General features: G+C 42.9%; 1 protein-coding gene across 2 annotated transcripts; it reads right to left on the minus strand.

Moving 5' to 3' along the window:
* Positions 1 to 112: 112 nt before the first annotated feature.
* nup58 (nucleoporin 58) lies at positions 113 to 15897 on the minus strand. Of its 2 annotated transcripts, XM_079754712.1 has the most exons (14): positions 15511 to 15897; positions 14850 to 15001; positions 14325 to 14357; positions 13826 to 14101; positions 13371 to 13527; positions 13162 to 13227; positions 12874 to 13048; positions 12508 to 12587; positions 11977 to 12095; positions 11624 to 11706; positions 10662 to 10863; positions 3962 to 4045; positions 2250 to 2345; positions 113 to 1747 (listed from the first exon to the last, which is right to left on the minus strand). In XM_079754712.1, exons 1-14 carry the CDS (start codon positions 15588 to 15590, stop codon positions 1581 to 1583), a joined length of 1770 nt encoding a protein of 589 aa, XP_079610838.1. In that variant the 5' UTR covers positions 15591 to 15897; the 3' UTR covers positions 113 to 1580. The 2 variants fall into 2 exon arrangements, with proteins under 2 accessions (XP_079610838.1, XP_079610837.1); XM_079754711.1 differs by lacking the exons at positions 2250 to 2345; positions 3962 to 4045.
* Between the last annotated feature and the right edge of the window lie 185 nt (positions 15898 to 16082).

Below are 16082 nucleotides of genomic sequence, written 5' to 3' on the forward strand. Positions count from 1 at the left end.
CGAAACGAGGCGGCCCACGGCAGCCGAGTAGAGTCGACAACCATCATACACGATGGCGAGGCGAATAAAGTTGAAGGTTTAAAAGGCAGACATCTCAAGTACTTTATTTATAAAGAGTTGTTGTTGAAAATACAGGTTGACACTAACAGAACAATGGGGGAAAAAAGATCACAAATCCAAGTATTTGGTAGCAGACAGATGTTTGAATAGAGAAAAAACACAACATTTTTCAGACTCATCAGGACAAAATAAGACGCCAAACGATAAAGACAGACTATATTTCATACTAGTACATGACAGCAGGCACATTCACAAAGTCACTGCCAGCACATTCTCTAGCGAGTGCAAACAAAATGCTTACGACGGTTGCCTACAGGGAGCAGATGGAAGAATCAGTGTGTCCAATCAATCCCTTTCAGACTCAAACACAAACCACCTAATATCAAGAACACAATATTCCAATTTGGTTTTCCCCACGTTGGTAGACATTTCAACAGAGTCACAGAAAGTGTGTTTGGAACGCAATCTTACAAAACTGGCTGGACGCTATAGTGACGACAACATAGGGTTGTCTGGACTTCAGGGACTACACCCCCCCATGTGCTGGTTACCCTCTTAACAAAATTAAGGTTTTTCTCCAGTGGATACAAAAATAAAACTGCTTATCCCCCCCGCCCCAAAAAAGACCCTTCCTGGGGTACCGTCTCCTGTCCCTATAAAAGTCTTGAATCGGATTACATTTTGAGATGGAAACACCCAACCATTCTGTCAGGTTGAAACCACACACACACATTCCCTTTGCTTTAAGTTACATAATTGGCGGTTCCTTGCTTGAAATTTATTCAAACTGTTAAATGGTAAGGAGTTTTATCTGAATTATGCAACTGACCCAGGATGCAAATGTTCCCCGGCGATTTTCTTGAATAATTGACGCATCACCTGTATTTATTAAGTTGAGCATTACTAAAAGCAATGCGGTGCTTAAAAAGCAAAGGTACTCGAGCAATAATACCGAGCTGATGCCAATGGACGAAGTCATGCTTTCAATGCAACGCAAGCAGCTAAACGCTACCTTCCCATCAGACCGAATGACGTATCCCCGTGTAGTCGATGGTGACACTTTCCCGTAAAAGGTAAACAATGACCACACTACACCGTCTCTTAAAGTGGACGATATACGTCCGTAGGTCTAAACAGCAGATACATTCCGTCAGTGAAGCCACAACTGGTAGCACTGAACACCCCACAAAACTCACATGTACTATACATCTTAGGAACTTCCAAAGAAAAACATTTAAAACCAATAGAGGAAACCATATATAAAGACGAGCTACACTGGCAACTACAATTCAATTGTGGGAGATGAAAACAGTTTGATAAAACAAAAGAAAAACATGTTCAAAACGCTGTCGCTTTTGTGCTCTAACCTCAGATCCAGATGGTGTTAATGTTAGCAGATGGGAGACGCAAACATTTCCGAGGGCCAATTTGCTTAACCCAAACTTAAGGTATGTAACGCTCAATGTGTTATTGTGTTCTTTATGTTTTTCTCGTTCTCTCAGTGGTCGACGCTGACGTTTCTATCTCTTGCCCCTCTTATTGCCTACGGGGGGCTTCTTAAGCTGGAGGGCGCCCGGCGTACCGAAGCCCACCGCCGGGGGGTTGGACACGCCGAACGTCAGCCCGGCCGAGGCGTTGAGGCCCGGGCTGCTGAAGTTGAAGCCCGAGGTGTTACTGCTACCGAAGCCTGGATGGGACGGAGAGAGGCAGAGAGGGAGGGACGGACACAGAGAGATAAGGTTCAGAATGCATACAGAAAATAATACCCCACTTCTAACCGATAACATCCATCTAAATAAGGACCAGAGCGAGAGCTAGAGAGAAGAGATCATTACTTTCCATGATAGGTTAATAGATCATTTGAACTGCCCTTACTGTAAAATAGCATGTTATTTACCATTTAGAAGACAATTCTATCCAAGGTGACTTGGAGCACAGTCAGTTACATATGGACTGTGGAGGGATTAAGCAGCAGGTAGAGGTGACGCATGCTACTCAAGGACGCCTACCGGTACACTGTGGACATGGGGCATCGAACCCAGTTACTTTCGGCTGGGAATCGAACACCCCAGGAGCCACTCCACTAACCTGGCCCAAAACGAGATACAGGTTTTGTTTTCCTGCTGGTTTGACACAGGTATGCGTGTGTGTGAGTCTCCCGAGGCGCGCACCGAGTTAAGTGCATGTACCTGCACTCAGACTGCCTCCTGTGGGCTTACTGGTGGAGAAGCCGAAAGTGGAGCCCCCCGTTCCCACCCCGCCAAACCCCGGACCCCCACCATAACCTGTGGTGGAGAGAGACAGGGAGGTTAACTCTGGTGTTGGCGCGCGCGCACACACACACACACACACACACACACACACACACACACACACACACACACACACACACAAAGCAAAAGATGAGTCCCAGAAAGTAGCACAGAGCTTCTATAAGAGGCACACAATCACACATGACCAAAAGCTATTTTCACACAGCACTATGCACAGGCCAAGACTGCCATTAGAATTAACAAGGCGGAACACAGTGAGCCAAAGGATGGATTGCACTGCACCACCATTGCATAGCAATGTCAAAATAAAAACCGAATGCATGGGAAAGCAGATCTAATGGGACGCTGAATCGCATCCAGACTGCTCACAAAAACCACATTTTCATGGCGATGGCATCACGGCATATCACAACTTTCACTGGTGGTTTGGCTGCATTTCGTCGTGGTGAGGAGGACACTACAATGGCCTTGACATGTAGCCACGGCACGATGTTTTACGCATCCAAACTGACAGCAACGCTGCTGGTTCTCATGCATTCATGTACTGCACTACTAATTCTGCTCTTGGATCTAGTAGTCCTACTGCGTTAAGGCAGAACTTCTAATGGAAGATGGCACAGAGCCTGGTCCGGAAACCCAAAGTCAGTTACGGAGATATTCTACCAAAGGGAGGGTGATTTGCACAGTAAAATAAGTATTTGAAGGTTCAGACGGGTTTTTGATTAAATGTATTCCTTCAGTGGCTCGTCTGCAAGGTATTGGTTTAGACCTCTGTAGACCCCTTTTTACAGCTAGGGTTGATGCTGGCAAAGTTTGACTTCACCAATCACATGCTTTAAGATCCGTTTCCAGCAACATGATTGGTTGAAACATATGAAGTGAAAGAAAGCAAAACACCCGTTCACTAAGGACTGTGCTCGTCTTGCCTTCAGACTTTAAATAATTCATCAACAGTCGGATCTTTGTGAGCAACTTGCCTGAGCAAGGCTGGGCAGAGAAGTTCAAGAATTTCAGGGACAAAAGTCGTTATGATTCAAACGGTTTTCCCACAGTCATCACTTGTTAGTAAAAAATATTTTATTTAAACGGATTTGGCCAGTTTGTGAAGACAATAAAATAATAATTGAATAGATAATTGTTGACATTGTCTACGTTGAGATGCAAATCAGCCATGATTTTGTTCAACTCGCTCCAACAAATTCGATGATCCTTTGACATCCCTTCTATTCCAATGTGTTAAGTAGCTCCCATAGCGGTATCTTTGTTTTGTCCAATAAAAGTAAGTGCAAATGACTGTTCGACAGTCTTTTCTCCGGTGGTGCCAACAAATTAACAAACCTGCTCGTCAAATTTGCGAGAAGGTGAGAGTCGAACGAAAACCTGACTTATTTACATTGACTTCGAATTTCAATAATCAACCATACCATCAAGGGACTTTTTATGAATTTCTTTCATCAATATGATCCACTAACAAGTTAAAAAGTGATGGCTGCGTCAAAACTTTAAATGTATAATACAAAGCTTCTAATAATGAAACTATTGAAATAAATTGCTTAAGAAAGAGGAAACACAAAAAGGAAAACAAGTCTATGACGAAGCATGATGAAAAAGATGAACAGAGGCAGTACCTCCAAGGCTGGAAGAGCCCAGGTTAGTACCGACTCCCGACGCAAAGGGGTTCCCGAACCCTGCCCCCAAGGGTGTCTGGGTCCCTGAGTCAGAGGGAGAAAGAGAGAGAGGAGAGAAAGCATACGCTTAACTCCTCCAAAGTTCAAGTTTGACTTTGAAATAACTGGAGCAAAAAACTGGACACTACGTTATGTAAAGCAGGCGAAGGACATAACTTTTATCAATAATGAATAGCTTATCTTTGTGCAAGGTTGCATTCTCTGTGTGTAATACCGTACTTCACTTGCTGAGGTGCTAAACCAAATGAGCCAGTCAGAACCACGATGCCACCTTATAAATGATGTGGATGTCAAAACTGATGGCAGAATAGACTGATAATTAGGGACAAAGCAATTGTTAGTACAGTCCACTAAACTATCTCCATTGATCTTACCCTCAACCAAGTTTGATTAATTGAATGGCTCTAACATGCATTATCAACAAGATTGATTCAATTGTCTGCCAAGTTTAGCAGTCATCATTTGACATGTCTTAATCGTATTGGAAACTTCACTACAACATGAGGGACTATGGGTGTAAAAACAGCCATTTGCTCAAACCTAGGACATAACATCTCTCCTTGTTTTACATAAGGTTAATGTAATTTACCTCTCCCTGTTTAATAAAGACATTTGATTTAAGACCCGAAACATTGATCCCTAAACACTTAAGCATTAATGACATGACGAGGTTGAGATGGCTGAGCACCTGGGCCAGACTGCCTCTCTGAACGGTTTATTCTTGACCCCTTCTGTGACAGGGGTAAGGCACTGTAGGTGAGGTCTGAGTTTTGGGTTTGAGTTTTGTCCTAGGTCTCCAAATTGGCCAAATTAATCTTGTGTGGAGCAAAGGATTAGGTATTCTATCAAACTTGACACAAGATTATGGTCACATTGATTATAATTAAATAAAAGTTGGTACAAAAATAAGCGCACATAATATTTAAAAGTTGAGGTCCTTTTATGTGGCTCTTTTTTTTAAATTTGTTCTCAGGGTGAAATGTTTCTGCACTGTAAAGGGGTGAATATGACCCTTACATTGATTAAATTGATTATCAGCAATCAAATTGTCTGAAAGGCAACATTTTAGGCCCAAGTCGTGTGCACTTGGCATAAGATGTCAATTTTTTGTTGCTAGTTCTTTCACTCAGAAACCTGTCTTGTTTCCTTTTAGCCACACACCCAATTTTGACATGATTTCCAATCAGTCTACATGTTGAAAAGCTCAAGTCAAAAAAGAAACAAGGACAAAAAGGTTTCTTCATTTAAAAACGGATTTATTGTCAGTTATAATATGCAATTCCATTTACATAATAAAAACAAAGTTTTTGTTTTTTTTAACAGAACTGATTGTTAATTCCTAGTCACTATTGCATTTGACACGTTTTTCAAAAACCTCCAAGATTGAGAGTGAATGAACTAGCGTATGCCAAAAAAATGCATCACATGAACCAGTAATTGAATAAAGCATAAGAAGGCACACCATAATCATATATTAAACATACTGTATTGACAGGCATAGGTTATATAGGAATAAACACACGCATCTTTAAAAACAAAAGCATTCAAGATTTAGATAAAAAAGGATATAAGTAGCATCTGTGATTCCCTGTCAAGTGTACATCACTACATGAAAATGGGAGAGAGATGAAGGAAGTGCGGGAGGGTGGGGGTCCATTTAATTATTACAATTGGAGTGATAATAAACTAATGAACTCTGTCATTGAATGCTCTCCATCAACTCCTGCCCCCAGTTTATGTATTGCAAACAATCAGTTAGACCCCGGAACTCACTCAATGCTAGTTCTTCCAACAAACCAAATTCAAATAAATAAAAACACTGACAAGTTGCTGTCTGGGATTTAAATATTCTGTATACATAACGACAAAACAGTCATTCAAAACGGTGCAAACCGGCAGATAGCTCTACTTAGAACCTGTTAACTTAGAAGTTTATCATTTGTTTAGGTAAGGATTTGGAATACCATATAAAATGAGCAAAGGGGGATACAATTTATATAAATCACATTTTCAGGAACACTTCTTAACTAAGAGCCAGTAGAATCTCCTCCACAAAATGGCATCACAGCATTTCTAAAGAGAACACATCCCTACAAGAAAACGACCACAAGTGATCACGCAAGGTTTGTGGTTTGACTTTTCCAAACCGGGCCACTTCAGTAGTATCGACCGACAAAGCATGTTACAAAACCCCAAAAGGTGCACAAACTGTGTGGTTTCTTAAATAATACTATGGCCTGGATAGCCAGGTACAATGTGATGGTCAAAAAAAAGATTAACTAGAAAAGGTCCAAAATGGGATCAAGCATCACTGAGGTGATTTGGCCTATTACATTTAAAAGTGACCGAAAGAACAGCGGTACAATTCTGTTTGGCTTGAAGGTCTGAGTTATAAAACTACCATCATATAGGATTGGGAGTAAGAATTGTTTCTCTCTCTCACACACACACACACACACACACACACACACACACACACACACACACACACACACACACACACACACACACACACACACACACACACACACACACACACACACACACACACACACTAAATTCCAAACCAGCAGAAAATGGCTACCTGACATGGAGCAGCAACTGTACTAAATATATATTCCTAACTACAGAGATCCACAAATCAAACCAGCACAATCAACTTGCTTGCCAAACGAATGACAGTGACATAACCTGCATTTAGGATACAATATGCAAGACAAGGTGTAGCATCTTGTGCTCAGACCTTGATATGCATATTTAAAAAATCTGTACCATGTAAAAACACTGCATTGAATTTGTTGAGGAGGATGAGATAGAACGGTAATACTTAGATTTAGTTTGGCATCAAATCCTCTCATTTGTCTTCAAGAAGCATTAAATAAGATGGGCCAACTCAACTCTGGAATAAGTTAAAAGTTGGTGTATTCACGTGATCATCTATTCATTAAAATTCTATCTGAATGGATGAAAACTAAAACCAAAGGGTGTTCAATCTAGTCCAACTTGGACTTGGTCCAACTAGACATTTGAAATTGTAGCCCTTAAAGAACAAAAATATAATACTATTGAAACAGTTAGGCACACAACATTTTACAGTTAGTAAATGTCTTGCTGTTGGTTCAGTTTGCTAGCTCAGTCCGTATCCAACATCAAAAACAGACACTAGCACACTGCTGAAGCTTAGGTTCCACTTTAGGTAAAGAAAAGTCCCCGACTGGATGGTACTTAAAACACGTTTACATGAAAGTGATACTTTCATGTTGACATTTTGAATACATCACTTGGGAAAAACCCCATGATCTTGGGGAACCACTAGACTAAGCCGACGTATACTATAACCTGAAATGCGTTGGCACCGTTAACCACACCTTTTTCCCCAGGCACTAATTTCTCAAACTGCCGTCTACACACACTACGCACACAATAATGCAACTTCAACCAAAGTGTTAGTGTGGCAACCAAGGTTGCAAACAAATACTATAGCATTAACATTCTTGGCATGTACAACGGTACTAGTGTGTATGAGGGTTGAGCGATTTTCTGATGGAACAGTATGTCAAGGTCGTACAAAATGATGACGTGTCCAACTACGCCTTGTTAAAAGCACCACTCAAATTATTTTTCTTATTTAAATTTCCGTAACTGCTACTGTTCTCGGGTAGTGCTCACTGTCTGCTGCCGTCATTTGAGGCTTGAGAATTTGATCTGACGTCGGCCTAGTGGGGTGGGCTTGATTACAAGGTACGAGCCTATGATACTGATGGCACTAAAATGGCAGCTAGCACCATCACCGCGAAAGGAGCTAGCAGAGAAACAAAAACAAATAACATAATTCTATGACCCACAACATGCTGGATGCATGTTGTGCTTATTGGAAAGCAAAAGGCAGAATTAATGAATGACCATTTGCATATCTTTTATTTCAATTCTCAATTGAATGCCAGCTCAAATTCCCCGTTCTTTTTTCTACCCAAGTTTAGCCCTACTTTCCTGGTTTCATGGTTGATATTTGCGCAGCTTTCATTTTTTTGCCTTTATACATATTGATGAAGGATAAAGGGCTGATGGATTTCTTTCTCAATCCACAACCGTATATGGCAGGTATGATGAGATCATATTAGTAAGGCAACATTATGTCCTATACTTAAACAGCATACATACTGAATATGGAGGAAAAAAAAATGAAAAATGCCATTGCTGTCCTCCAGTTTGTTTGCCAAGTTGCTCCATCTTCCGGTGAAACTGCTTGCCAAAATCACCCAATTTGAGGCAACAAGATATAACGCCGATTTAATAATTCCTTTCGGCTTATAGCCTAGCCTACTCACAAAGTTATGAATAGCGAGCATATGAAAGTCATAATTCATCGCTAGTATAATAATGTAACATGCCTAGTGGCCTCTTACTGTATTCGTTAATGGTTTTATTATGTATAAAAGAAGAATGGGGAAATAAGTGATTTGCAGACGATGGCTTTCACCCTGTGGCAGAATAGAGCATAGCAGCTGATGGCACATTGGAAAATGTGTTCTCGCATTATTGTGAATAACGATTTGCGGTTGATCCATAACGCTCAATGTTAAATGGTAAAAAAATAAGAAAATCGCCCAACCCTAGTGTGAATGTTAGATCAATCAAAAAAGGAAATAATTCAAGCCCTGCACATTGCGTGGCTGACGGTTTTGTGTTTCACAGATCTTGTAACAGTCTCAGCATCCGTAGCATTTCTGGTGTTGTTAAAATGAGTTAAAGTGACCGGTTACAGTTAGATAAATACACACATAAAAGTGAATTATCTTTCTGGTATATTACCATGAAAAATGTTCTAAACCCTGTTGCCCAAAATAGAATGGACATATTGCTTTAAATATTCATAGTGAAGTAGCTGAAACACTGCGTTGTTGTGACTGGACATATGTTTACAAATCAAATGACTTGAACTGCCACAAAAAAAAGGTAACACATTTTTTGTTCAGCTTTTCTTCTTAAAATGGTTGAACAGCTGTGGTTCTTAATGTATGCTCAACCTGAAAGCGTACACAAAATAACTTTAGACTTGCTTGAACAACCGAACTGTGCGACAATATACTACTCAAACCCATGAATAAATATGCAAAATAAATCAAACACTGAATGCCAGTCTCATTGAATACTGACATGGATGATGTACTTGGATGAGTCTACAGTTAGTGCCAACATTAGTGTTTGGGTACAGCATTGTAGTGCCGTTTCGGTGAATACTGATTCAGAGTATGAATGAGCAGCATGTAGGATAACAGCTTTAGGTTAAGGTTTAATCTCTGCCACATGCTTTAGGCTACACATATGTACCGAGCACATGATGACATATTTAAACAGCGGAGGATGCAAGGCATTTGTAGGTGTCACGTTGAGTTGTGGCTAACATTTTTCGCATTTTGGCACAAATTTATACTAAGTTGTTTCTTCAACAAGAAATGTAAAGCGCAAATTTATGTATAGCTCTGGATAGAAAGCAAGTCATGGGCCAATGAAAGGAGTATCCAGAAGTAAAGGCAAATGTCGATGTTCTGAGAGCCAATATCCGCGGGGATAATACTTTTAGTGGCTTGAAGCCAAAAACAAAACCATGCAGTGAAAGTCCAATGACACTTGTACCTGACAAGACACAGCATCCCTACACAAGAGTGTCCCCTTTTTTTTTGTTGGGGAACAGTAAGAGCTACATTATTTACACTTCATAAACACCAGTTTAACTTTAGGGCAAGCGTACCGGTTACCTCCCCCTCCCAACATACACACACAACTCTGTTTATCTATATTGAACAGCAAAATGCCAACACGTGTATCCATGCCAATTGTAATGACCTTCACTCATTTTACACAACCGTTTAGATACAATATCAGTCATTGACTACTTAAGACCATCCCTTAATTAAGTTACAAGTCACCAATCAAGCAAAGTTACATGGAGACATTTAGTACTTAAAAAGGAACCAGTGACTTGCCTGCTTTCTGTTTGCTATTTGCTCATCATCCGTCGCTAGTAGACCTTCTGTTGGAGGAGTGCCTTGCACTCACTTAACACACTACAAGTTGCATTGGCTTCATATGTCCACCAGAGGGCCATTTTCTATCAAGTACATCTGGTGTTCCCACCACACTAGGGTTTTGTGAGGTCAGAGACAAAGCAGCAAAGAAATTAGTCCTGTCGGGACTTTGGCACCACATTTATTATCACAATCGGCTTCTCCGTCTCTGCGTCCAAGACCGACCGAATACTACACTTCTCACACACACACACAGTTGTGGCACTATATATTTTATTATTAGCTTTTGTCTAATCTATGCTCTTCCACTTAGTCTTAGTCCCATATTCCATGCCCACCCGCCCTCAACTCCAGCTAGACTCCATTCACTACAAGTGTATGAAGGGAAGGGAGAGTTGGGGAGGGACAGGGGAAAGGAGGGAGGGACACAGAGAGAGAGAGAGAGAGAGAGAGAGAGAGAGAGAGAGAGAGAGAGAGAGAGAGAGAGAGAGAGAGAGAGAGAGAGAGAGAGAGAGAGAGAGAGAGAGAGAGAGAGAGAGAGAGAGAGAGAGAGAGAGAGGGGTGTCAGTTCAGAAGTGTCGGAAGGTTCTAGAACTTGAAGGCGGTCAGACCTGGAGCAGGCTGCTGCTGTTGCGTGAGCGTGGCTGCCATGGCAACCGCCGCGGCGTTGGGCACACTGGAGAAGGGGGCGGGGCCGGTGGTGAGGCGCGACGCGCTCTGCCATTTCCTGTTGGAGGCCCGCTTGGACTCGAAAACGTCGGTGGAGTCCTCCAGGAAGGCGCGTCGGTACGACAGGTACTGGTGCTTCAGGATCTGTGGCCAGAACAAGAGGTGGCTTGGTGGGGTAAACTCAGGAGGTTAACATGCTGTGGTTGAGCAAGGCATCTTGCACAAGTACTAAGCGGTTTCCAGGTAGGCTGCATCCCCCCCACCACCTGCCCTCCATTGTGTGGGATTCAATGTGCAGGGCTACCCAGAGCTGCCTGAAGGTGAGGCACGGCCTGCTGCGAAACATTGTAGTCTCTACAAGCAAACTTTTCGCAACAATGTGCGCATCCTTTCAGGTCAGCATTTGCATTAAATTCGACAGAGCATTTTATCATCCTTATATAATACAGGCTTATATAAATGATACATCGTAACATATAGCTAAGTTCAACCCCAGGTGCCTGAATGAAACACTCAAGGAGTAAGGTTTTTTTGGAGTAGTTTACTACTTGGAAACAGTGCCCCCTTCTGCTCCCTTTCCAACTCTCATAACTTTCCTACAAAATCCTCTATAGCCTGTTTGATTTGGCAGTAAAGCAAGCACATGATTATTTTGTTTTGACCTCACATCTGTCTATTTGAGTCAACTCAGAACGATAATTTGAGTATTCAAAATGATGACAATAAATATTGAATTGCTCTTTCCCCCTCCACTAAACTCAAAGGTTAATCATTTGTTTTGTGTGAATAAGCCTTGCTGTAAGGGGAGGAGAAATCCAGGAAATGTATAGCAACGGCTAGGCAACCAGTCAATGAACTCATTCCCAGTTTAAGCATGTCTAAAGGAGGAAGAGGGAAAACTCACCTTTACGTTCTCGTGGACAGACTGCAACTGTGCGGCCTGTGCCACAAAGGTTTGGTATAACTTCTGCATGGCCATGGACAGGTCTGTTATAACACACAAGAAGAGGACCATGTTATCTAAACACTAATCATGGTTTCAGCAGTCCAACTAGACCCTGGGATGAAAGTTGCTGGAGCTGCCGAACCGGGCTTGAATAGCAGAAATGACTTGATTTGCCAGGCTAAAGAGGGCCTTTACAATGATAATAGAATTGTAAGGAAACTTAATAAACAAGTGGTTTGGGGTTAACAGAAGCAAGATATCAGGGTGATTCAGCCTTGAACTGAGGCACAGTGGGACGGACAGCGGCCTACCCTGAGGGGTGATGTGTGAGCCGCTGCCCTGCGTGGTAAGATGGTTCTCCAACTCCTCGATCTGCCGCCTGTACTGCTGGAGCTGCACCTCAAACTGCTCCACCAGGCAGCGGAAATAGCTATAGAAAGGAGACGACTGGTTGGTTTCAAATACAAACTCCTTACCACGCTCGTTCAGGAAGATCCAAGGACAGAAGGACAAGGGTGATGAGATCAAGTGTAGGCAGGCATTGCATAAAAAGGTGCAATGGGGCACGTTTGCGTAACATAAAGACAAGCTAAGAGGACTTATGATACATTATTTCAGCTTGGCACCAGCACTGCTGAAATATGGACTTATGGTTCTGTTGCAGACAGAAGGGCAGAGGGAACTTCCGTCGAGTAGCCAGTTTAAAATAAGCCATTCATCATAGGGCCAAGGTGATGGAAACCTTGAACCTGATCCAACGTGGAACAGTGAATGCACGGAAGCCTAAAAAGGTTTCCAACTGTTATCGTTATTTTTGGACTACTGCCTGGTAGCGGACTTACTCGGCAGGAGCCGTGTTCTCGTGTTGCAACCCGGGGGGGATCTTCTGGGTCCGCAGTGCTATGTCAGCGTTTTTCAGCTCCTGCGAGACGGAAAGGGACAGAGTTAATGATCTGAGCAAACCGCTGTTGGCTCAATTCACAAAAAAAGGGTGAACTGCAGTTAAACATTCTTTACCAAACAGAATCCATCACAAACCTATTCCAACCTGAGTTTTCGGAACACCAGGTTAAGAACAGGGTTAGCGATATGGACACTTATCGCTTACCTGACTAACCCTTAGTTTAAAGCTCCTACTTTAAATTGAGGTTAAAAACATCATTTCGTTAGCTCCTCATTTTCCAATGCTCCATACTGGTTCTGCTTACCTGTGCGGTCTCCATCTTCAGCTTCTCTATGGCCAGGGCCTGCCGCTGTAGCCCGCTGGCGCTGACCGAGAGCAGCTGCTTGAGGCTCCTGATGTCCTCCTGCACTTTGCCCATGGACTTGGAGGACATCCGGCTGATGTCCTCCTGCACCTGCTTCTGCTCCTTCACAAACTTCCTGTCAGGGGAAGGGGTGGGTCGGTTCAGTTTTTAAAACAATATCATGCGTAACGTTTGGTTTCAGGTGACAATTGCATTATTTTACAATAACCATTGATCACTTCAACTCACTGGAAATTCTCCACATCCTGACAGATGATTGGAGGCAGGTTCTCATCTTTCAACGCTTTACTGTCCCTTTGAGGAACAAAGCAATGCAAGCAAACTATACAGTTAAAAAGAGGCCAACCAAAATACTGCAGACCAATTGGTAAACAGTATAGAATTCAGTTTACCCAAAAACAATGAAACGTTTAAAGAGCACCAATCCCAGAACTTACTGAGGATTGGCGCCCGATGACTTGTCGTTCTTCTTCTCTGAGGACGTGCTGAAGTCCACCCCACCCAGTCCCATGCTGGGAGCGGGAGCGGTGGCTTGGGGGGCTACCAGAGAACCCAGGGTCAAGCCCGCTCCTCCCAGTGTGGTCTGGCCCATACCTGCAACAGAAGGCCTACACTCAGAGGTCACCCGGGAGGAGGCCATAATCAGACGCCCACCCTAGAGGAAAAGATTTCTACTTCATTCATTCATCATTTGTATTTGAACTGTAAATCTTCTCAGTGACTAACAATTAGGATTCATTTGTACATAACGTCAACAGTGGACGCCAAACCCCATCAGTGACCGCAGACATAGCCAATTTGATACGGCCACAAAATAATCAACCGTTTTTTAAAAAGGGAACCCTGTAACTTGGGGATAACAACAACAACAATAAGGCCTCGGGTTCCTTACCAGCCCCAGCGTTTGCAAAGAGACTGTTGCCCAACGAGAAGCCTGCAGGGGCCGCACTGCTGGCGGCGATGCTTCCGAGGCCCATGCCGAAGCCTGAGATGGCAGGCTGCTGCTGCTGAGGGGCCATGGAGCCCAGCATGGAGCCCAACATCAGGCCCGTGGAGGCCGGGGCTGCAGCGGTGGTGGTGGCTGTGAGCGAGAAGGGGCCGGCTGAAGCAGCGGGCTTGTTGAAGGCCAGGCTGAAGCCGGTGGTGGCGGTCGCAGCAGCAGGGGCTCCTGGGGGAGGCAGCGCGCAAACAGGTGAATAAATATATACAGTTTGCGGTGTTTTCTTGCCACTTTAAGCATGTGTGTGCACCAATAGCGTGTGAGGAGTGCCCGATACATGAATGGAGACAATCAAATTGCAGAAATTGTATACATGAATGTGTTCGGCAGGCATGGCTACTTTAAGCATGTCTTATATAATCTAAACGTATGGAAGAAAACACAACCTTACCTAATGTAAGCCCAGCAGTGGGTGCCACAGCACCTGTAAGTTAGACAACATTTTCAGAAGATGAAATACATTTGTAAAGCCTTGGAACCAGAAGAATCGGCAAGCTCATGTTTTATTTGATCTATCATATGAGCCTGGCGCGCCTCTAATTCAGAAAGACTTCCAGCAGACCTGTCCCGGGTCAGGACAGTATAAAATGGGTTAACCATTTATCTGAATTTGGGTGTCAGATAAATGGTACACACCAAAAGGGAGCGTTCCTCCGTAAAATGTTGCAAGAATGCTGGGAGATTTACAACTTACGACTTGCACGTACCGGCGTACCATACAAATGGATCACACCGTAATATATTTGTAAGTTGTCAGTTTTGGGCATAAACATTCAAATATCACATTGTAGTAACATTTACATCAACGTACAATTCTGTGATTTACCAACACCATGTATATGAGTCAACACCAAGTCTATCGAATAATAACAACTTCTTAATTGCTTGTTGATTTGTGTGCTACCCAAAGGTTTACCTGCGGCAGGTGTGCTGAAAGAGAAGCCTCCTGTGGATTTCTGGCCGAAGAGACTGAGGGCTGGGGTGGCGGTTGCGGCCGCTGCCGGAGCGGCAGACACTGCCAGCGCATTAACAAAGCTAAAGCCGGCATTGGCTGCAGGTGCGGGCGCACTAAGAGTGAGGACAAAAAAACATTAGTTAGACCCCAGGTTTTATCCAGATTATCCCATTTAAAGCGGCAACCCAACCAAAAACGTCAGTATGTAGCATGTATATATAGGATCAGAGAAGTGGAGGGCAGCGACTCATGTGCTTGTTCTGCTAAAAGACAATAAACGAATAACACAAATTAAGCCATAGATAGATTATGGTCACAAGGTTGGATAGAAATTCACCATCTTTATATGCATATAATTAAACTTGAAATCTGGGTGAGAACTATTCACTTCGCTTAACTTTTGCAATCACATGCGATTGTTATTACTAACACATTCATCCATTGTCTATGTATGCACGTTTGCTCAAAACCATGAGTATACTTTCCGCACATAAAAACATAGGCATACATAGCATTCAAATGTCATAAACAAGGGGTTTATTTATGCCAAAAGAAGAGTTATAACGTTAAGTATTCCCATGCAGGGCCCACTATGGTTTCTCAAGCTAAACAAAACTATTACCTGGTCGCCCCACCAAACGCAAAGCCCCCACCGGCGGCGGGCGCCCCAAGAGTCGTCGATCCGAAGTTAAAGCTAGACATTTTGTTATTTGTGCCCGTGTTCAGTTTGGGCTACTGTTTGATGTTTCAAGCCAGAAGTAATGGAGAATTATTACTGATGCTAGCTAGCAAGCTAGCTAGCAACCTCCAATACGCCGGCGTTAGGGCCCGATTTCAGATATTATTTTAATCATAATAGGCAAACAAGGTACGAGCAACTTTACATAGGCACCAGTTGTACATTATCTCAACTTTAAAATAAACTCAGTTACATTGCTCATGAATGGTCAACGCTGTTAAAAAGAGCAGGCTCGAGGCACGCATGCTAATTTTTTGACTATTCCGCGCTCTCGATCTACTTCCCGGTTGGGTTACCCGGGGGTTTCTGGGAGATTTGTCTGAAACTACATTGACGATAATGCGTAGCGTTTTTTTTGTAGTACATGGCGCAAACGTGACTCTTCCGCGATGACGGAATATATTTAATTTCAAAGTAAAATATTCTTGTAACTTTCATATTTTGAACTTCGCGTT

Source organism: Pollachius pollachius (assembly GCF_949987615.1).
Source record: "Pollachius pollachius genome assembly, chromosome: 17".
Taxonomy (NCBI): domain Eukaryota; kingdom Metazoa; phylum Chordata; class Actinopteri; order Gadiformes; family Gadidae; genus Pollachius; species Pollachius pollachius.